Below are 24,394 nucleotides of genomic sequence, written 5' to 3' on the forward strand. Positions count from 1 at the left end.
ATTCTGGGGTACATGTGCAAATCATACAAGACTGATTCATAGGTACATTCATGGCAAGGTGGTTTGAGGTGGTTTGCTGCCTCCATCCTCCCATCACCTATACCTGAAATTTTTCCTCACGTTATCCCTCCCCACCCTCCCTCCCACTATCCCTCCCCTAGCTGCCCCCCAAGGGTCCCTGGTGTCTGATGCTCTCCTCTCTTTGTCCACGTGTTCTCATTGTTCAACACCCACCTATGAACGAGAATATGCGGTGTTTGATTTTCTGTTCTTGTGTCAGTTTGCTGAGAATGATGGTTTCTAGGTTCATCCACATCCCTACAAAGGACATGAACTTATCATTTTTTATGGCTGCATAGTATTCCATGGTGTATATGTGCCACATTTTCTTTGTCCAGTCTATTACTGATGGGCATTTGGGTTGGTTCCAAGTCTTTGCTGTTGTAAACAGTGCCGTAATGAACATGCATGTGCATGTGTCATTATAATACAACGATTTATAGTCCTTTGGGTGTATACCCAGTAATGGGATTGCTGGGTCAAATGGAATTTCTATTTCTAGATCCTTGAGGAATCACCACACTGTCTTCCACAATGGTTGAACTACTTACACTCCCACCAACAGTGTAAAAGTTTCTCCACATCCTCTCCAGCATCTGTTGCCTCCAGATTTTTTAATGATCGCCATTCTAACTGGCGTGAGATGGTATCTCAATGTGGTTTTGATTTGCATTTCTCTGATGACCAGTGATGGTGAGCATTTTTTACAGTCAGCATTTTGCAAAAGTGAAGTGGAATAGGAAATATAAAAGTGAATCACATAGAATTGTAAAATGGAACTATGTAGTCTTCAACAACTACTGTGGGCAATTATGAAGAATAGCGTGATACAGTCAGACATCACATTCAAAAAACACGCTGTTGCAGACAAAATTTTTGAGTCCGTCTTTTGCCCCCTGGAATTTTATCTGATTTTCTGCTTTTATAATGATCGATTTGATCATCGCTTCAGTGGAATGGTTAATTTTGTACATTTAACTTTATATTTACCTCATCTAAATTAAATTTAAAGTAAAATGCAGGAGATATTTGTCCACAGCAAAATTAATGAGAGTTTTTATCTAAATTTTAATTAATGAAAATCAAAATAAAAGATATCATTTTTAAAAATTTTTAACAATTTCACTACTTCAATAAAAGTAGTATAAAGTGACTTTAAGGGGAATGTTTTGCTTATTGGGAGAAAAAGAGAAATGGAAGTACACAGTGCTGTACTCAAGTCTGACTGCTGGATCTAGAAATGCAAACAGTGACAATATTGAGAAGAATATTGAGTCTTATCAGAAAACTACCATTTTATTGAGCCATATCTAAAAATTATATATAAGATTTTTGAGAAAAAATATTTAAAGTATGGTTTTGTCAAATGTGAAAATACTCCACTATAGACTCCAACGTGAAAAAGTGAATGGTAATCACTTTAATAAAAGATTGAAATATTTAAAAATTTAAGATTATTGTTTATATAGCAAGCTGAAACTGTTGATAATCCCATTCGAATATCTTTTTTAAAATATACATGTTTTGTACTAATTTTTAACATGTGAACGTTAGTTCTAAAACTTTACTGGTATTTTTAATTTACATATCATGTGTAAAATGGCAAATAGCTCACTGAGATGATAATTTCTTTATTCCAGTTTACATAGATCTACTTAATTTGTTAGTTATAAGTCAGCTGGCAAATGAAAAGCTATGTGTGTTAGCACTGCCACCACCTCAGAATTCTTCAGCATACTATTCACAGTGAAAGCCTCCTCTGCGTAAATGTTCCTTCTGAGAGCCCATACAAAAACCTATATGTGAACGTTTGGAAAAGCTTTGTTTATAATCTCCAAAACCTAGAAACAACCAAGATGTCCTTCAGCAAATAAACAGATAACATACTAGAGTATGTCCATGCAGTGGAATACTACTCAGCAATGAAAAAGAACACATGCAACACACAATAATAAATATGAATCTGAAACACATTTGAAAGCAGTCAGACCCAAAAGTTTATTTATAATAAGGTTCCATTTATTTGACACCTGGAGAAAGCAAACTACACCCTTAAATAGTCTCTGTTTAAAATTATAAACCTTTAAAGGTCAATGCCTATGAGGTGTCTGTGAAGGCTTTTATTTTAATTAGAGAAATACTGTAATAGTTTGAGGTTTATTAACAATATAAATAACCCAATTGCCTGTATCTTCTCTTTTTTGAAGTGTGAGTTCAAGTTCTCAAAGTAAATATATTCCTCTCTATACGTAAGTAATGTTTCTCAGTTTTGTAAAAAAAAAATGTTAGATTTACATTTTGGTTGTAGTTGCTTTCAGCTCACTCATGTTATAATTCACTTTTTAAGATAGCTTATGTGTTGTGACAGATTTCTAATGTTTACCTGGCACACAGTGCCTGTTTACTGTCAGCAGTTCTATGTAAGGTTTGATTTTGATGAAAGAAAGAGAGAGAGAGAGGGAGAGGGAGGATGGAAGGAAGGAAGGAAGGAAGGAAGGAAGGAAGGGAGGGAGGGAGGGAGGGAGGGAGGGAGGGAGGGAGGGAGGGAGGGAGGGAGGGGAAGGAAGGAAGAGAAGAAGGGAGGAAGGAAGGAAGGAAAGAGAAAGAAGGGGTGGTACTTTTCTGTTTTCCCAAATAGGTTACTTTTTGAAATAAAATATCTTGGATGCTACTACTATTGGGTGTTATGAATCACAAAAACAGTTAAGAAAGAGGGACAAGGAGCCCATTAACATTAAAGTGTAGGAAATGTCACCTCTTATTTTCTACATTTAATGCTGACTTTCCATGGCTGGCAAAAAAAAGTATATTATCTACCACTTGGGGTCTTCTCCTGGTTTTTAGATGGAAGAAGAACCTTGAAACAAATCTTGCAACACACAAGTGTTGAAGTAGATCCACGAATGTGAAGGAGGGCTCTGGACCTTTAGTCTTTGCTCACCCCCTCCCATTACTCGGCCTCTTCTCCTCTGCAGTTGAGTAGTGTTTCTACCAGTGGCCCCAGAAGTCCTCAAAACTCTCTTTGATTGACATCAACTCAATCTCTCAACTTTCTCTCAGGCCCAAGGGCACGTGGCTAGTTGCCCAAACTCCTCAGCACCTGTGAGGGTTTCTGCCCACTAGGAGCCTTGTTATCACTGGCACACACCTGCCTCTGTCTTGCCCAGCCTCCAGCCAGTATCCAGTAAAGGAGTTGTGCGGGGGCTGCAGGAACAGCGGCTGCTTTGCTCAGAAATACAAAACAGCCCTTGCTCTCACTCTGGCTCCAACTTAAGACCAAGGAGCATGGCACCACTCATTCTGAAGAAGAGAAATTCATCTTTGTATTTTTTAAGGACAATTGTTCTATTATTATGCTTTACATTTGGCATTTTGAGCCTTTGATCTGTTTTGGCAAATAAATTTCCCTTGGAAGTTAGAATACTGTTCAATAGTTTCTTCTGTGTTTCTTATAAAGAAACGTATGTCTTCTTTCCTTTCCACTCCGACAGTGGTCATGTGCAGTCTACAAATGCTGATGATGTTGACAACCCCTTGGGAGACCTCTCATCCCTAGCCAGGCCACGGTGCTCTAAGCCTCTGTATACAAACACAAGTCGGTGAGTTCCATTCATGATTATTTCCCTTATTTTATTATTAAAGATGAAACATGGTGATGGACTTTACTATAAATGAAGGAATTTAAACGTGGCTTTTTATTGAACATAGCTGAAGAAGAAACATACCTGCTGCCTAAAAGAAATGTAGTTTGTCACAAAGGAGATTTTGGGGATTGACTTACTTGGGGCCCTTGAGCAAGTCAATTCGTTTCTGTGACCTCAGTTTCCTCATCTGAAACTTGGGAGAAAGAAAAGGCCACCAAGTGAGGTGATCGTGGGGGGATCAATAACATTTGCAAAGTATCTGAGACGCGGCTGATAACTAACAGAGGAATCACTTTTACACATAGGAACTTGAAGGCTGCTGTGCTGTGCTTGGTCCTGAGGAAGGTGTCAGTGGCGGGATTCTGCCATACATTCTGCAAGGAAATCATTGCTATTACACATAATAATTCTAGTAATCTAAAAAAAAGAATATAGGAAGAAAACCAATTTAAAATATTCTTCAGGCACCACAATTTAGGATTGTTTCTTCTTTGATAAGTATATCTAAATTTTGAAATGTTTTATGAAGCATTCTTGCTAAAGAATCAAAACATATTCTTTTGGGTCATTCTTCAAAAAGAGTGAAGAACAGTAGCATCGTTTTTTAAAAAATTGACGTCAAAATGAGCCACTTAACTTCAATACATTCGGGCGTATAGCATTCCTACCTCATTTAACTTCTGTTCTTAAGCAAATGAAATCTTGAGCGAATCATGTAAAAGAATCGAAGACATTAACTGTACTTATCTGATTTGGGCACTAGAGGGCCTCCAAGGTTGCAAAGTTTCTTCATTTGATTAGTTTTCATTTTTTAACGGAATCTTAACCTGCTAACACAAAGAAATGTTTTTCATTTCTATTTATAAAATATTTATAGATGCAAAAAGATATAATAATGTCATATATAACATATCAAATAACATAAGTAAACTCCTGCGTATCCCCTACCTGGTAACTTACAGAAACTTACTCCAATCTTTTCAACCACACGTGTGGCCCCAATCTCATTGCCCATGCTTCTGCCTCCCCAGCTCAGAAATTACCCCTGTTAGACTTATGCTTCTCTTTTGCTTTCCTTTCTAGTGTTGGTACACACATATGAATCTCTAAACAGATTACTATGTAGTTTTCACAGTACTGCTTGAGCTAAAAAGCCAAGTACAGGAGAATACAAACGGTATAATATCATTTGCATATGAGCATGAGCATACTTTGTGTCAAGGAAGGAATAGAGTGTGCCATCCTATTCAAACGCAAATATGTCTCCTCCTGAATTTTTCATCTTGAAGTTTCTTGAAGAGAAATGGCTTTATGATACTATCTTTAGGGTTTTTTTCTTTTAAAGGATTGGTGGCACTTAATCATGGCTGGCAAGCCCCGCTATACCTCTGCCTTTTCAATGAAAGTATTTATTTATTTATTTCAAGACAGAGTCTCACTCTCTCACCCAAGCTGAAGTGCAGTGGCATGATGTCAGCTCACTGCAACCTCTGCCTCCCAGGTTCAAGCGATTCTCCTGCCTCAGCCTCCTGAGTAGCTGGGATTACAAGTGCATACCACCAAGCCTGGCTATTTTTTTTTTCTGTATTTTTAGTAGAGACAGGGTTGGTAGAGACATGTTGGCCAGGCTGGTCTCCAGTGGCATGATCTCAGCCCATTGCAACCTCCAACTCCCTGTTTCAAGCAATTCCCCTGCCTCAGCCTCCTGAGTAGCTGGGATTACAGGCGCACACCACCACGCCCCACTAATTTGTTTTTTGTATTTTTAGTAGAGACGGAGTTTCATCATGTTGGCCAGACTGGTCTTGAACTCCTGACCTCATGGTCCACCTGCCTCAGCCTCCCAAAAGTGCTGGGAATACATGCATGATAATTCAGATATTTTTAAAGTGTAGAAAGTAAAATATCTCTTTAATTTTCAATCCCAACATTAAAACTTTGATTTCTTTTTAGACTCTTCCCCTCATGCATTTATGAATGTGTGCAACATATATGTACAAGTGTATTGTGTGTGCAGGCATAGGGGGAATGTATATGTGTAAGTCAGATTGATATTTTTCCATATTAAAATCTTTGTAATGGCTGCACGTATCCCACCAAGTCTATCACAAGTTTATACAGCCCACGTCCTGACTTTTTTTCTTGTAAACAATATAACAAAAGCAGCCTCTACTTGTATGTTTGTGCACTTATCCATGCATTCTTGTAGAACAAATCACTAAAAATGAAATTGTTGCTGGACGTTTCTTGTTAAAACAAAACTATTTTCTGATTTGGTAGGCATGCCCAGTTATCAAATCACATTTGGAGTTCAGGAACTCAAAATATTAAGTGGTTTTACTGCAGTTCCTAACTTATAACTTGAGACTAGTTTAGGAAATAGAGAGAATCCAAAATAGTCATTGGGTTCAACAAAAATTATTGAAGCTCAGTGTAGCTAAACAATTGTGTTTGTTTCTTTAACAAACATGTACTATTGACTGAGTCTGGGTATTGCTCAGGAATTTTTTTTTTAATGATACAAATTCATCCCCACTTACAATCTGTGTCAAGCAGAAAGTTAAGGTAAGACTGAGATAAGAATCCTGGTTTTTCAGGCCGGGCTCAGTGGCTCACACGTGTAATCCCGGCACTTTAGGAAGCTGAGGTGGGTGGATCACCTGAGGTCAGAAGTTCGAGATCAGACTGCCAACATGATGAATCCCCATCTCTACTAAAAAATTAGCTAGGCGTGGTAGCGAGCGCCTGTAATCCCAGCTACTCCGGAGGCTGAGGCAGGAGAATGGCTTGAGCCTGGGAGGTGAAGGTTGCAGTGAGCCAAGATCACGCCCCTGCACTCCAGCCTGGGGGACAGAGTGAGACTCTGTCTCAAAAAAATGAATCCTGTTTTTTCAAATCTGATCTTTTTACCCTCTTTAATATAAGATCCGTATTATTTTCAAGGGTACAGCAAACAAGTTTGAATAGATGCTCAGTCCCTTTTAGTAACCATTTTACAGTCCCATATAGTTTCAGTGTTTTGCAGACATGAGTCATCAGCATAAGACACATAGTAATTTAATGATCTGTAGTGGCAGATCTGTGTCCCTTCATAAAAATATGGAAAGAGGATGTTGGGGTGCTTTTTCTTTTGTAACAGACTCTGTTGGAATTATATATATATACATTATATACACACACACACACACACACACACACACACACACACACACATATACAGCTTATATATGGGAGAGAGCTCTGGGATCTAACATACATGCATCTCACTCTTGTATTTCTGAAGAATACACAGGCTCAGCCCAGGTGAGGTGCAGGCCCAGCTAAGAGAGCAGCAAAGCCCGTGCCTTCTGATCCTAAAGCCAGCACTTGCAGTCACCATTTGCTTGTTTTTCCAAACGAGACAGCGGCCTCTGAGATACCATCCTCCACTAAGTTATAATCTTTTATCTCAGGACGTTACACAGTTTCATATTTACTGTGCTTTTTGACCTCAATGATTTCTCTGAGGAAGCATTTGCAAATAAACAGGAATTGTCCAACACGGACCACCAGGCAGCCCTGACAAATGTCTCCCATTAAAACTGGGGGCTTTTACTGCTGATACTTAGAGATGAGGTCATAAAAAAAAAAAAAAAAGAAAAAAGAAATTGGGGGCTTCTCTGTCAGTCACTGGCTGTGTTGCCGCTTAAAAAAAAATCTTACCACAACCCAGGTTAAAGAATATGAATAGTAGTTCCTTAGATCAGCCCAGCACTTCTGCCCTTTCAGACTACTTTCATACACTCCCTCATTTGTTTTTCAAATAGTGTGATGAGGCCAGAAATGAAGGAGCAAGTTCTATCCCCATTTTGCAGATGAGGAGGCTGAAGCCAGAGGAAATGACACAAAGAGCCAAGATAACTCATTTCGTAAATGGTAAAAAGAACAGAGAACTGGTCTCCTAATGCCCGGGGCAAGCTCTTGCCTTAACTCACATTCAATGTGGCTTCTTCCTCTGGCAAATAACAGGTTTTTGGAGCTCCAGCCTCAGCTATAATACAAAAGCTGTGAGTTATACTGTTTCTACATTCCCTTCTAAATGAAAGAATTGAAGATTCCAAAAACACAGGAGGAAAAAATATGCCTACTATGAAGAGAAAAATCAATAAACCTGTAATTCTTAAAAATCATCTTGTGGCCACGACAAGATCTTATGATAATCAGAAAAATGCAATCCAATGACCAAAGGCCATTGCAAAATGATTCCAGTTTTATTTGCGACAAAAAATCAGACAAACCCCAACTCACAATAGACTCCTTTCTTTTCCTCTCCAGCCTCATCTCCCTCACAGTTCTCTGCAGTCCCTCCCTTCTCTCAGCCCTCTGAGCCAACCCTCCAAGTCTGGGCTTTTCTACTCTTTCTCCCTATCCCAATTCCTGCTTCCCTTGCCCACCCTAACTCCCATCCACCAACCTGCTGCTCCTCTCATGTGGGTCTGCACCTGCTGCATGCTGGGCACTGTGCCAGGCCTTTATTTGCATCACATGGCCCACCGCACCCTCCAAGAGCATGCAGCTGCCCTGAATCATGGCCGATTATAAGTAAGGATGGCTCAGAAAGTTTCAGTTGAGGTCTAAGTTCACATAGCTGGTCAGGGCAGCCCTGTAATTAAATGTGCCTGTCTCACACCCCCCCTCTCTTATGTTGCATCTCTGGTCTTTGTCCACTTGGGATCTTTAAACCTTTAAATGTGCCTTTTTAAAATTAAAAGTATTAGTGTGAAAGCTGCCAGGAGCTAAGCCTGCTTGATGTCTGCCTAGAACTGTACCTGATATAGAATGGCTCTAAATAAGACTGTCACATTTATTGGAACCTGCACTTACACCCCAGCATGTATAAATGCCATCCTCTGTGAGCTAACAAGGCTCTCCTGGCTGGGCTGGAAGTAATGCCAATGGTCCTTCCCATTCAGTTCAATGGCACTGAGGTCCGCTTCTGCCACTTGTCAGCCTCGTTGGTGCTGGCCGTGTTACTTAGACTTTCTCTGCCTCAGTTTCTCCATCTATAAAATTGGCATGATCATAGGACCTATGACACAAGGTTATTGTGAGAATTGAATAGTCAACTTATGTAAGGCATTTAAAAGGGTGCCTGGAATACAGAACCCATTCAATGACTGTTAGTCGTGTTCACAGTGTAGAGTGAGAGTTTGTATGCATGCCTAAATATTATGCACATATATGCTACATATATTCTACATATAACATGGTTTTCTCTGCATTTTTCTTATCTCATATTTAGCTTATAATTATATACCATCTGTGCTCTCTTCTTCTGAGTTACTAAACTTCTTGATTTTCTTAAATTACTTAATTTCTATTTTATCATGCTGTGTTGAGAACCAATTTGTTGTAAACTTGGGCAATACTATATTCAAAGTTATCAATTAGTGAACAAAATCCTGGCTTATTTGGAACTAGGGAGTACAAAATAAGGTGTTTGAAGGACTAGAAGCTGTGGGCAAAGGCAAAAGTGAAGACTTCTTATTTTTAAGTGGGTCTCTGCTTCTCTCTGCTTTCCTCAAATGGAGAGTGGAATTCTTTGAACATGCAACTAATCTGGAAATTCGTTTCCCAGCTTGTACGTTTCAGTATCTTTAATAGCTTTGTTCCCTCCAGCTGAAAAATAGTATCTCCTATCAGCAGCAGTTTAAAGTGTCCCCAGAGAGTATTCTCCTCTTAATATAAGGTCAGTGTGTTGCACTTAAGATGGCAAAATTCCCCTTGGTATGGCCCTATATGCAAGGGTTAAATGGAATAGATTTAGAAGCAGTGTGGGTGAGGACTTTCGTTTTCAAATATTTAGCCGTTTATTATTGAATTCATTCTCAAGCCTGAGCAGCTAATCAGTCTACTCTTTCATGATATGTTATTATTAAATATGATGTAATATAATAGCATTAAGACAATGTAACATATGATACCATTTAGCATCAATAACCTGCATGCCACAGAGGCACAGAGGCTGTGTGATGTTTTTTATCAAGCCCTTCGTGTGACTGACAGATGGCCTGTGTCCATCCCTCTGACTTTAACTGCTCTGATGGGAGGATATGACTTTAGAGGCATTTTAATTCTGCAGGTGTTTCAAAGGCAGTGGAAAAAACCTTTCACACAGATGGAGGGGATTTCCTTTGTAACATGCATGGAAGCTTTAATGAATGTTTGGGGGAGAGACACACACACGCATGAATAACTTTGCCTCACTCTGGGTTACCTCTCTAACTTACAGCTTCACTTTTCCAAGAAAATTCCAAGAAATTCTGCAGGGCACTGCCTAGAATTTGGCAGCTTTGGTTCACTCACCTAGGTCCCCCAGCAAGCTTGACAATATGGCTCTAAGACAGAGGCTCCTGAACTTAGCAGCACAGGAGAATCATCTGGAGAGCTACTGAAAGCCCCAGTGCTCAGGCCACACCACTTACTAGTTACATTTAAATGTGGGGGTGTGAGCCAGGCATTGGTACCATTAAAGACGCCCCTGAGATGTCAGTGTGCAGCACCACTGGGAACCTCTGTCTTAGCATCTTTTCAGCTGTCTGTACTGAATAAACTTTGCAATCTCCATGTACATGACCCTTATTTTGTAAATGTTTCATTTCTTTAAATTACTGTATTTCAGCTGAAATTAGTTTAGCATCTATTAAGTGCTAACAGTTTGCTAGCTGCTTTCACATTCATTTAATTCCTCTAATCCCCAGAGTGTCTCTAAGAGGTTGTGTTGTTGACCATGCTGCAGTTGACTGAACTGACGCCCAGACAGCTTTCTTCACTGGAGGAAAACCTCACAGTTGGTTAAGGGGCCGAGTCAGGCTTGCCACAGAAGCCTGCTTCTGAATGCAGTGTGGACTCCCCCACTATTCAGCTGCCTTATTTTCCTAGTCTCACAAAATCTGTTATTTTGTCCTGTTTATTCTGGTGTTGAAATGGGTGTAATTTGCCTTCACTTTGTTAGTCTCTGGGTGTCCTTGATTATATCACCTGCAAGCCAATAAGTCCTCACCAATAGAGTCATAAATTACACAGCTGGAAAGGCGGGGCACGGTGGCTCACACCTGTGATCCCAGCACTTTGGGAGGCCGAGGCAGGTGGATCACGAGGTCAAGAGATTGAGACCATCCTGGTCAACATGGTGAAACCCCGTCTCTACTAAAAATACAAAAAATTAGCTGGGCATCGTGGCCCGTGCCTGTAATCCCAGCTACTCAGGAGGCTGAGGCAGGAGAATTGCCTGAACCCAGGAGGCGGAGGTTGCGGTGAGCTGAGATCACACCATTGCACTCCAGCCTGGGTAACAAGAGCAAAAACTCTGTCTCAAAAAAAAAAAAATTACACAGCTGGAAGAAAATTAGGAGATTTATTAATGCAATTCCCTACCTGATACATATTTCCCCCAAATATTCTGATATTCGCACATACTCAAGGTGAGAAAGACAGTAAGAAATGACAACGTGAATCCTTCTCATTGTTTCCAGGTCTCTGTCACCCAAGTCCTTCTGGTTGGTATCATTACCCGTGGTCAGGCTGAGGTTAGAAGGCTCCAAAAGACTATGTTCAGTCCAGACCCCAGAGATGATATGGGGAGCTGGGGTCTGAGTCTTCCTCCTCCCAACCCTTAAGCACATACCCCTTTCACTAACCTCTCTTCTACCTGCCTCATCATCTAATACTTTCAGGAGCAACTCCTATAAGCTCCAAATTTTGAAAATGACTCCTAAGATAAGTGGTTCCTGGAGAAGGCTTTGTTTGGCTTACTGGTTATGTGGGAAGGTCGTGGATATAACCGAGACAGCCACTGAAGAACCATTTCTCCACTGCCCACAGAGGTTTGCTTGTTGCTACTGTGTTGCATTTTGTCTGAGCCCCAATTTTAAGGGGGAACCATGCCACAGGGATGTCCTACTCTCAGAGAAAGGCCACAAGGATGGCAAGTGAAAGCCAATGAGATGAGTGACATGTGCAGACTGCCCACTGGCCCTTTCCTCACTGAGGCAAGTTCATGATGGTGGCCTTTCTCATTTCTCTTGGAAGTCAGCACAGTGAGTCGAGGCTGTGGCATTGGTACAAGTTTGCTAAGATGGCAAGCTATTAGAGCCTCATGATCTGCAATAGTGTGTTCTTGGACTTTGAAATACAATTTAAATCTTATTTTCCTCAACTCCCTGCAGTTAAGGCGACATGTGGTGAGCAGCACACAGGATGGAGCTTCACACTGGGCTTGTCCCATAAGCCAGCCTTACCCACCTCGTAGGAAATAATCTGTAAACTGCTTTGTATGCTGTCATGGCAGGAATATTGATTATTCTTCACATTCCTTCCTCTGAACTACCTACTTAAACCTTTCTCTTGAATGCTCGTGTGCCTTTTCTAGAGAGAGAGAGCTTTATACACACTGAAGAATAAATTCTTCATTCCTTTTATCTCCCACTGTCCCTGGTGGAGAAAAGAACAGGGAAGCACAAGAGTCAGCGGAATTCGACTAAACAAACTGCTGTAGAATTAATGCTGGTGTACATTTGTTTTCAATGCGCAATTTTAGGAAATCATCTGAAATCTGTAATACAGTACATTAATGGTGATAAGAAAGACATTTGATAACGTAACACCACTATAATGTAAGAGCAGATATTTATTCATATTATATTCATTAATATTAGAGTCCCGTTACAGAGATACATGTGGGATACAGGTCTGCTGATCTGGTAAGACCTGGTATCTTCCTTCATTATAAAACAGAGCTCAGCAGTGAGTCATGTTTGTAAAAGATGTGGAAATTTAAAATAGGAGAAAAACATGCACTTGAAATAAATTTTATTGACCCCAGAGTAGGGCTGTTAGCTAAGTGCCTGTACCCCAGGCCGGCACCATTTCCTTTTTGGAAAGCCCAAGTTCCACACCTTATGTCGGGTGGGGGGAGAAATTTAGACTGCATCTTTCTTTATATTTGTTCATATTTGGGTCCTAGTTACCATGACAATTTCACAAATCATCCTGTTAATTTCCTCTCTTTCTCCTCTCTTAACTCTTTACTTTAGTGCTGCAAATATGCCAGGATATACCGGCAAGGTTCATTTCACAGCCACCCACCCAGCAAATTCTAATATTCCATCAACAACCCCATCACCAGATTCAGAACTGTACCGGTAAGTGTGAATCCTATTACTCAATTTGCTCAGATACATTAGGAGGGGAAATCCTAATTATATTCCATTAAAGAACAATTAAATAGTAAAAGCAAATTTACATTGTTTTTAAAAATGAAGCATCAAGTCCGAAACAGAGAGGAGATAATTTTCCATTTTCCTATTGAGGGGAACTTCATTAAGCCTTTTGTGTGTTTCCTTTTTGAATCTTACCCAAAATTATATTGAAAACCAGGTGTAGATTAATGTTATTATTAATGTGGCCAAAAAGGGCATATGAAGGTATTTAAGGGACATTAGAGGAACGGCATCTTTGCTTCTTAGACTCGCAGCTGTGCACACACATCACCCTTCTCTGTGACCATCAACAGACACATGGAACACACCTCAGATACATGGTTACTTCTTGTGAACAGCCACCTTATTTTTTATAAAAGACAAAATTCTGTTGAAAATCATATATATTTTTAAACACACATTTTGCAAATTGAAAGCAGGAGATGTGGCCAGGTGTGGTGGCTCACGCCTGTAATCCTTTGGAAGGCTTAGGTGGGTAGTTCATTTGAGGTCAAGAGTTTGAGACCAGCCTGACCAACTTTGTGAAACCCCATCTCTACTAAAAATACAAAAATTAGCCAGGCGTGGTGCCATGCACCTGTAATCCTAGCTACTCGGGAGGCTGAGGCAGGAGAATCGCTTGAACCTGGGAGGCAGAGCTTGCAGTGAGCCAAGAGTGCCACTACACTCAGCCTGGGTGACAGAGAAAGACTCCATCACACACACACACACACACACACGTAGAAAACAGGAGATGTTAGATGCAAGGTTATTACAGATTCCTTTATTTGAAGCCACTAATGAGAAGGAACACGTCATTGCTCATTCATTATAACTTAAATTTGAAAGCACCTGATGGAAGTTGTGGCCTTGCAAACTATTTTGAAAATGCAAATGCAGTCTGAACCAGGTCTAGTGGCTGGCCCAGTACAGATGAATAGGCTATCACAGTAGGAAGGTGGACTAGAGGGGGAGCAGTTTTCCCTCAAAAGGAGAGCTTTTTCTCCTAGATCACATTCTTTTGGTAGAGGATTCATTCGTTTATCAAACATTTATTTTATTTTATTTTATTTTTTGAGACAGAGTCTTATTCTGTCACCCAGGCTGGAGTGCGTGGTACAATCTCAGCTCACTACAGCCCGTCTCCTGGATTCAAGAGATTCTCATGTATTAGCCTACTGAGTAGCTGGAATTACAGGCGCGCACCACCACGCCCAGCTAATTTTTGTATTTTTGGTAGAGATGGGGTTTCCCCATGTTGGCCAGGCTGGTCTTGAACTCCTGACCTCAAATGATTTGCCCACTTCAGCCTCCCAAAGTGCTGGGATTATAGGTGTGAGTCACTTCACCTGGACTTATCAAACATTTGTTGAGCATCGATTCTGGGCAAGGCACTGTTCAAGGCACTGGACGTACAGGGATGAACACACAAAGTCCTGACTCTCAAGAGCTTATGTTCTGTTACAAAAGATAGACAGTAAAGAAGCACACAAGTTACTGAAGAAATGAAACAATAATCTTAGCTAGTGAAATGTGCTGATGAAAGAAGACTGATTTAGGAGAGAGTGCCTTGGGAGGGGCTTGCTGATCTTGGTGGTCAGGGAGAGCTTTCTGAGGAGGTGACTGTCAGGCCATGTGTACCAAGCCAGAGCTCCTGCTCTGATCAACTTCTTAAACCTTCAGTAAGGCACTGGCTGTGAATGGGAGCAGCTGCCATGCATAGGCCTCTTGAGCTGTGGCCCTGGTCCACCCCGCTGCTCATCCTCTCACTCACTCACCCATTTGCTGGTGGATTCACAGGTTCTTTTACTGAGTCAACACATGTTTACTGTGTTCCAGTAAATCACAAGAACTGCTTGCAAGGCACTCACCCTCTTGCAATGAGAAATAAACAACTGCAGCAGAGGATGAAGAAAAGTGTCTTAACACTAATAATCACTTCTGTTGACTGAGTACTAACTCATGTCACGGTCCCAGGATCCGGCGAGGAAGGGAATGTTACTATCCTCATTTTACAGATAAGAAAACTGAGGCACACAAAAGCTGCCTGGAGCTCTGGGAGGGGGCACTAAAGAAGACTTCACAGAGGAGTGGCTCATGCAGTGACTTGGAAGAGTGGGGCTTGGCCCCAGCTAATTAAGGGCAGCAAGCATTCCTTATGGCGCAGTAAAGGCACTATAGGGGTTGGGTCTCAGGCCCCAACTAGCCCATTGTATGCCACTGTGTATAGACATGCCAGGCATTCCACAGGCCCTGTGTGTGCTGCCTTTTCTAAGGTGCCTGCCAATAGGAGGCTTTATCAACGCATCGCACTCTCCGGATTGGTGATTGTCTTGCATCTCCAGGCCATCAGATGAGAAACATTTTAAAAGGAAGTCAATGGCTTTCTATGCTAATAATTTGCATTTGGTTTTCTCTCAAAACACATTTTTTTTCCAGTCTCAATATTTGCATGTATTTAAAAAAATAAATTCTGCTGTGTATATCATCATAACAACGTAATATTATGAAGAGATATGGGTGTATAGTAAAATGGTTACTATAGTGAACATGTTAACATCCATCATCTCCATAGTTACCCATTGTCCCCTTCTCCCTGTGGTCAGAGCATAGAATCTATGACCTACTCAGCAAAAGTCCTCAATACTATACACTATGACTCCCTCTAGTCCTCATGATGGGCCTTAGGTCTCAGGCTTGTTCCTCCTGAGTATCTCCTACTTAGTATCTTTTGACTGACATCTCCCATTGCCTCACCCCCCCACCGGATTCCTCATAACCACTGTTCTATTCATTATCTCTGTAAATTTCACCTTTTATTTTTTTTTTTTAGATTCCACATATAAGTGAGATTGTGCAATATTTTTCTTTCTGTATCTATTAGCGAAATGACTTCCAGGTCTGTCCATGTTGGGCAAATGGCGGGATTTCTTCCTTTTTAAGGGTTTATAATATTCCATTTTCTTTATCCATTCATCTGTCAGCAGACACCTCTGTTGTTTCCATATGTTGGCTATTGTGAATATGATGCAATGGACAAGGGAGTGCAGGTATCTTTATGAGGTGGTAATTTCGTCACCTTTGAGTATATGCCCGGAGAAGGGATATGTTATTTTTATGTTTAATTTTTTCGGAAAACTCCATACTGTTTTCCATAATGGCTGCACCAACCTACATTCCCATCAACTGTTTATAATTTCTCTACACTCTCATCAATGCTTATTATCTCTTGTGTTTTTGATGGCAGCTATTCTAACTGGTGTGAGATGATATCTCATTCTGGTTTGTATTTCCCTAATGAGCAATGTTAAGCACTCTTTCATAGACCTGCTCACAATTTTTGTTATCTTTGGAAACATGTCTGTTCAGGTCCTTTGCCCATTTAAAAAGTTGTGTTATATGTTTTCATGCTATGGAGTTGTATGCATTCTTTATAAATTTTGGATATTAACCCTTATCAAATATACGGTTCCCAAATATTTTCTTCCAGTCTGTAGGCTTTTTATTCTTGCTGATTGTTTCCGTTGCTGCACAGAAGCTTTTTAGTTTGACAGTCATATTTACTTATTTTTGTCTTTGTAGCCCAAGCTTTGGGTGTGATATACAAGAAATCATTGCCAAGGCCAATGCCAAGACATATTTTGAAACATTACAAATCTATTTCCAAAGGCAGAGCTGTTAGACATTTAGACAAGTAATATATATTTACTTCACGTGAAGGACATAAAACAATGTCAAAACTAAATACATCCTTATATTGATCATTTAGACTCACTGTCCAAAGAGAGCTGGAATAAAACCCTGTGGCTGGTTTATGATTTATGAGGGATCAAACTCAAAGATTCTTTGTCTGTCAGTGTAGATATAAACATTGATAATCCCTCATCTTTTTTGTTCACAATCCATCTTCTCACCCGCAAATCTTGGATCCCACCCTGATATCTGATTGCTCTAACATATCTACACATAAACAGGTCATCTAATGTGTGATAAAAGGTTCCTATTATCTTTCAGATAAATCTCTATTTCTAAATGAAAAACTGTCCCCTACTGTTACTCCTAGAGAATATCACTTATACCTTTCGGCCAGACTCTCACATCTAGATTCAGGTCCATGGCTGACTCTTGGGGATCTTCTCAATTCATCTCAATATGCACATTGCACACATGGCTTTCACCCATGGCCCTAATATACACATATACTGTGCATATGGCTGGCTGTCATCCATGACCCCAGAGTGGGGACCCAGAGCCCTCTGAAGTCGCTTCTCTGGGAATCTTATTCTCAGGGTGCAGATAACACTCTAGAGAAAGTGACACTAACCAAAGTGTCACCCACAACTAAGTGATGATTTGTGCTGGACCCAAATGTCAAGGCCTGCACCTCTGCATTCTCCCCTAACAGCAGCTCCTGGCGAGCAGTGGTGCCCTGGCATGAAAAAGCCCAGTGGGGAGGGGCAGGAGGGATTTAAATGTGTAAAAACTCACTGTGCTTACATAAGCACTGTGCTCTCCAGCAGGAAGGCCTGGCCCTTGTGATCAAAAAATTGGGCCTTCCAGGCTCTTCACATCATGAAGTATCACTCTGATTGTATCTAACACTGTAAGTTATTTTTCTAAAACTTTCCAGTGAAAGTGGGAGCCTTGATCTCTCTCTGATGAGTATCATGAGAACGTAGTGAGCTAACTTCCTCCTGTTTCTGCTTGATCTGATGCATTTTTTCCTGTTATTTCTAAGAAGTCATCTTTACACGGGCATTCCCTGGGAACTCCTGAATATTAGCTGCTACTGTACTCTCACTGCTCCTCTGCAATGGGTTCCTCACTTATTAAGAGCTAATGCCATTCCCTGTGATGGCTGTCTTCAAACCCCTCTGTGCCACGCGAGCTCTCAGTCCCTTCGCCATGCCCCTCTCAGCTGGTCTTGCCTCCTGCTTGTTGGGACACCCAAGGTGACTCCTTCATCTTCCCTGCTAGTGCACCCTCCTCCTCTCCACATCCCAGACTCTATTTCTGTCACAGCTGCCTCCCTTTTCCCCCAGAAAGACATGCTGTCACTTTTCTAAAATACTGATCATTATCTCTGAGTTCTCAGTCCTGTGGTCCCATTAAGTCCTGCTTCCTTCCTTCCGCCCCACAGTGCTGGCCTCTCCCAGCTGGCCAGTTGTTTATGAAGAACCCAAGCGGGGTCTCCCCACGGCTTTTCTCTGAGCTGCCACCCTGTTCTCTCCTCTCATTCCTTTCACTTCTAAACTTCCTGAAAAAGCAAACAGCTAATCTCCCCTGCCTCCTGCCCTCACTTCCTTCCTGCCCACTCCCTCCTGAATCTGAACCTCCTGGCTCTAGATTCAGACACCAGCAGTCAAGTGAATGCTCCTACCTGTCAGGTTGTAGGCTGGAAGCGGAGGACAAAAGAGAGGCCATCGGATCCATGTGATTCTGAGGCAAGGAACAGTGCATTTGGCTGGATCTCTGTAATCGATCAAACTGCACTGGTGGTTTGGAGGTTTTAAGTTGTTTAGGCCTCAAATGCTGATGCAAAGAGGGTCCAGGGCCATATACTCCCCACACCGTATTTGGAGCAAAGTGCACAGGGCCCCCACAGTGCCTCAGGATGAATATAGGGATGGAGTGCAGACTGAGAGGGGACAGTTGGAGAGATTTGAAGTGAGGAGATGGGGTGTGTTGGAGACGGAGAAGTCATGAGCAGGGGAACATGGGCACAGATGCTTTCGTTAGCTCCATTTTCACCATGGTCCAGTGTTTCTTGCCCACATCCTCCCACCAGAATGTAACCTTCACAGAAACTTGCCTTCCCATCTCTGCAGCCATTTCTCACAACATACTATATATATGTGTGTGTATGCATATATATGTATATATACAGCAAAATAAAATATCAGTTCCTGGTGATTACAGCATAAGAACAAAGCCATCTTAGATGTAGTCGGTTCATTTATAGAGGGTTCATTTCCCACACCAGCATTGTAACTTGCTGCTGATACAAACACTGCAATGTGTGTGTGATTCAAATAGCATCAAATTCACAGCAAAATCACTTCCGGCCATGGGCTTATGGGGTTGCTTATAATAGCTGGCCCAACTCCTGTGACACTGGGGCAGTCAGCTCCAGGTGGAATAGGGAGTATGGGAATGCCACTAACCCAAGGGGATAAAATATCACTTGCAAAGCATTCCTCATTTTCAAAGCTTTTAAAAAAAATTTTATTAATTATCACACCAAAATTGATATGGCAAATTAATTCCCACTGGGTAGATTAGCAAAGTAAAATGAAGCCCAATCATGAACCTCCTGTGGGAACAGGCAGCTTAAACGCAATGGCAGAACCAGTAAAACCCTGTGCACAGGCTCCGGCCCACTGGCCTTGCCTACCCTCCCCCAGCAGCCTCTGGGTGAGGCCCAGGCCCCACCTACCCATGTCTTCTCCTAGCCTCTGGCCTCTGGATGAGGCCCGGGACCCCCGCCCATGTCTTCTCCCAGCCCCAAGGTGAGGCCCAAGATCCTCCCACCCCCCATCTCTTCTCTAGGACTCTGGGTGACCCAGCCACATCTTCTCCTAGCCTCTAGGTGAGGCCCGGGTTCCCCGACCCATGTCTTCTCCAGGTTGCTTGGAGGTTATATGTCTTTTATGTGTCATTTTTCTCCTTGTCTCCCCATCCTGCCGCAGCGTCTTACGAAGAGAAATGGCAGTTGACCTCTTCCGTCACCAGGCTCCACTGTCACGACTGGTCACGACTGTGAGACCCTACAACCCCTTCAACAAGAAGGAAAAAGAAACCCTGGACTTCTAGAGGCGGAGGCCCTGCGCTGGCTGTCCCGGCGCTCTGCCCAGAGAACGCCCGTGCGGCGGTGGGAAATAAAGGCGGCTTCTGCCCGGCGCAGTGCGGTGTGGTGGGGTCGGTGCTCTCCGCCGGCCTGCGCGTCCCTGCCCGGCCCCGCCTCTCTCCTCCCGCAGGCGGCGCTCAGCTGGGCCCGGGGCACCCGCCCCTCAGACCCCAAAGCCGGCAGCAGGGGAGCAGGGGTTGTGTGGCTGAAGATTCCTCTTTAGGGTTGGAATATTGGGTCCACCTAGAGGTCTCACATCCGGACCACTTCAGAGCAGGGATTCTACAGCAGAGCAGACCACAGCAGGTCTCAAAGGGGATCGAGTCAAAAACCCACATGCTGTCCGTGGGAACTCTGCGCTACTGAGGAACTGCGTTCTTTCCTCCCAGAGGACGTCACACAGGGGCACAACATCTACACACTCTCTCTCTCCTCTCTCTCTCTCACTATCTGTCTGAGACGGAGTCTCGCTCTGTCTCCAGGCTGGAGTGCAATGGTGCGATCTCGTCTCACTGCAGCCTCAGCCTCCCGGGTTCAAGAAATTCTCCTGCCTCAGCCTCCCTAGGAGCTGGGACTGCAGGCGTGTGCCACGACGCCCAGCTAATTTTTGTACTTTTAGTAGAGACGGCGTTTCACCGAGTTGGCCAGGATGGTCTCAATCTCTTGACTTGGTGATCCGTCCACCTCAGCCTCCCGAAGTGCTGGGATTACAGGCGTGAGTTACCGCCCGCGGGCGACATCTACCCCCTCTTGGCCTGCTCCAGTGTTTCCCTGAGAGAGAAGCGTTCCCCAGCCTTCGTGAGGGTCCTGAGGTCTGAGTCATGACCACTCTGGGTTAGAGGGTGGCCTGACACGGTCTTGACCAAAGAGAGCACCGGCTTGGGGAATCTCAGGGTTGCCTGTGGGCTGAGGGGGAGCCCTCTGGCCTTCGGAATACACAAATTAAGTGTATTTTTACAGGGTTTGCACACATATAAACATACACAGAGCCTGTTGGAGTTTACAAAGTGCTTTTGCAAACCTTAGCTCGTCGGACCCTGCAACCTTGTAATAAATTCTTGTAGCGGGCATTTTACAAATATCTTGCATTTGATGAATAAAATAGACTAAGGCCAGGAGAAGTGAAGTATTTAAGATCATGCAACTTGAGTTATTACTGGAATTCAGGTTTTCCGTATTTAGTTATTATACCTCTCTTACCCCTCCACTTTTTCCCAGCAGATTGGATAAACTTCAGTGAATTATAAAAACAAAACAAATAGAAACAGGAAAAAAAATAACCCTCCCTGTGTTTCTAAACTTTTCTGAAGTGTCTCAGGGTTTTTATCTAACTTCTTCTAAGAAATTCAGATCAAGATAGTTATCCTGCAGAACTCCAAGTAAAAATGTGTAAATGCTTTCGGGGGTAGTTTGTTCTTGATTTTCCCACAGAAAGGGAGAAGCCGGCCACCTTTGTGATGGAATCATGTATTGCCTCAATGGGCAACAACACAGACTCGGATGGTGAGTGCTCTACCAGGACAAAAGAGGAAGAGCAACAACCATCCATCCTGAGGGTGGACATGCCTTCAAGCAAAGGAACGGCTCCCCATGAACCCAATCTTGTAGTTTAGTTATTTTTTAGAAAGAGTAAATTGGAAAAAAAAATAGATCCAAATAAAAATCTTCAACTCTGGAACATTCTCAGAAAAACACAAGTGAGGCAGTATTAGCCTCATTCAAGAAGCAGATTAACGTAGGTACCTGAGATTACATTTTTCAGTAAACATTCCTGGCAGGCTACTTTGTCAGAGGTGCGTGCTGCTCAAAATCTGAGGCACCTCTTCATCATTCTGGGCCTGGACAGGGCTCCATTAGTACTGGATCTTCACATTTTGCAGGCTAACATAATTTTTCCATTCTCTATGCTGCAGATACCTAGACACCTGTCAGAGAACTTGAACGCTCCAATGCTGCTTCTAGAAGGATGTTGACTTTGTAGCATCCTTAAGCTTCATGCAGAAAAAGAGAGATGGTGACTTTCCATTTGCACTCTAACTTGTTCAGATTTCTCACTTGTGAAATTAAAATGCAAATTCTGCTCACCAGAGACCTGAAATCCAAGGTCAGCCACGACAACGAAGAACATAGAGTGACCAGTGTTCCTAACCCTGACCTGTGGGTGTAAGTCATAGTATTGGGGCTTCTGTGGTCAGCATTACAACTAAAAGTCACAAAATCCATGGACGATAGACTCAGGGATATGCATCTGCTCTTCAGATTCTGAATTCTGGTCTTGCGTTGTTTCTTGCACCAGGAGCCAGCACAGCTCTGCCTCATCAGACTGACAACTTGCCCCTCACTCCCCACCCTCCAGGCACATTCTTCCCTATAAAGTCACCCTCTCAGCTTTTAGTTATTCCCAGAGATGACACAAATACAGAGAACTGTGGCATTTTTATAGCATTTAGGTGAAAGCTGTTATACATTACACAGTTCACCTGAGAGAGAAAAAGGCATGCTAAACCAGGCAGTGGCTCATACCTGCAATCCCAGCACTTTGGGAGGCCAAAGTGGGAGGATTGCTTCAGCCCAGAAGTTCAAGATCAGACTGGGCAACACAGTAAGACCTCGTCTCTACAAAAAAATCAAAAAATGAAGTAGGAGGATCACTTGAGCCCTGGAGATTGAAGCAACAATGAGCCATGATTGTGCCATTGCACTCCTGCTTGGGTGACAGAGTGAGACCCTGCCTCAAAAAAAAAGAAAAGGAAGAAGGAAATGCATGCTAATAGTGTTATTCTAGCCAATAAGGATGTTAGAATGCAACATGCAAAAATATTACAAAAGTACAACAATCTGAAAAAATATGACACTCAACACAGAGTAGAATGGAGATGAGAATTGAACAGAGGAAAGCATTTTAAACCCGTGAGTACAGGGTAGGTTTTTTTCAATAGATGGTATTGGGACTACTATTTGAAACAAAAAAGAAATATAGATTCACTAAACGAATTGTTCCTAGAATCCAGACTTAAATAGGTAAGTTATAGATTACCTGGAAACTCAGGGGAATTGGTTTATAAGGTGGAAGGTGTGAAAATTTTTTCCAAAAAGGACACTGAAGAAGGTAAAAAGCTACTTTCAGCATAAAAAATACAATCAAAATTTTAAGATAAACCTGTCAGGAAAATACGTCAAAGGATCCACATTCTCATTGTAAAAACAGCCTATTATTTAAAAAGTGATTAAGCTAATAGGAACCAGTTAAAGGATATTAACAACAAATAAGAAATATGAATGGCCAATAAAATTTTTACACCTCAGCCATATTAGAGAAATAACAGTAGTATTTCACTTTTCACCCACAAATCGGTGCTGATGAGCAGAAACAGACGTCTGTTTACCACTAGTAGGAGTTTACCTGGGTAATGCCTTCCTAGGGGATACCTGGCAAAACGTTTTAGGAGCTTTCACAAGTGGCATATATTTCAACTTGGTCATTTCCCTTTTAGGATTTTATCAAAGCAAATAATTACATAGTGAGCAAATATATTTGCATAAAGAATTAAAGGTGCAGCATGATTTAACTGAGAGAAAATGAGAACAACCCACTGTCCTGTAGGGTAAACACACCTGATAGAAATAACTGAAGCGTATCGTTAGAATGACCCTTATGGCAGATGCCTCTGTCCCATCTCGTGGAACCAGTTAAAGGATATTATGGCTGAACAAGAGGTCGAGGCCCTGAGTTTTGGGTTAATGAAGATTGACAGGTGGAGTTCATTATGAGGAGGCTGTTAAGGGAAAATGCTATACAAACTGCATGCCCTTTGCAAGCAGTTGCAGTTTTCCTGCCCAACCTGCTGCCACTGGGTTATGCTGTCCAGGCTACCACCACCATTTCTGTAACTAAGGCAGTCCTATTATCCAGCCTACCGCCACTGGACTCTCTCCCCTGTATGTTTGCCCCTAATAAAATCTCATGTCTCATTTGCTGTCTTTGGCTCTCTTCTTTGGCTTCTTCAACCTAGTGTCTTCCCTATTGAGCTGCATAGGAGTTCAGTACAACATGCCCATCAAAAGAAAATGTGATAGGCCCAGCGCGATGGCTCATGCCTGTAATCCCAACACTTTGGGAGGCCAAGGTGGGTGGATCACCTGAGGTCAGAAGTCCGAGACCAGCTTGGCCAACATAGTGAAACCCTATCTCTGCTAAAAACACAAAAGGTAGCCAGACGGGGTGGCAGGCACCTGTAATCCCAGCTACTCAGGAGGCTGAAGTAGGAGAATCACTTGAACCTGGGAGGCACAGGTTGCAGTGAGCTGAGATTACATCACTGCACTCCAGCCTAGGCAACAAGAGTGAAACTCCATCTCAAGGAAAAAAATAAAAATAAAAAAGAGAAAATGTGATAAATTGTTGTACATTAATATACTGAAATATAATATATATACATTGAAAAGGTAATAGCACTTCATATTGATTATCATGGAAAGATATGTGTATATGGAATACCGGCAAATGCAAAAGCAGGTATTACAGCAGTGTGTATTTAATTATTTAAATTTTAAATATATGTATCCATAGAATAACGTAGAGCAATGTAAACAAAAGGTTAATA

General features: G+C 42.1%; 1 protein-coding gene across 1 annotated transcript in view; it reads left to right on the forward strand.

The window, feature by feature from the left end:
• The window catches only part of SPMIP7 (sperm microtubule inner protein 7), a 61,126-nt gene extending 37,377 nt beyond the window's left edge, over window positions 1-23,749 (forward strand). Inside the window, exons 6-9 of the mRNA XM_035253373.3 lie at window positions 2,268-2,309; window positions 3,552-3,659; window positions 12,779-12,886; window positions 19,633-23,749. Coding sequence (XP_035109264.1) covers window positions 2,268-2,309; window positions 3,552-3,659; window positions 12,779-12,886; window positions 19,633-19,756 — 382 coding nt within the window. The 3' untranslated portion in view covers window positions 19,757-23,749. The remainder of the gene's footprint in view (window positions 1-2,267; window positions 2,310-3,551; window positions 3,660-12,778; window positions 12,887-19,632) is intronic.
• Window positions 23,750-24,394: the final 645 nt, after the last annotated feature.

The sequence above is a fragment of the Callithrix jacchus genome, chromosome 11, assembly GCF_049354715.1.
Source record: "Callithrix jacchus isolate 240 chromosome 11, calJac240_pri, whole genome shotgun sequence".
NCBI classification, from domain to species: Eukaryota; Metazoa; Chordata; class Mammalia; order Primates; family Cebidae; genus Callithrix; species Callithrix jacchus.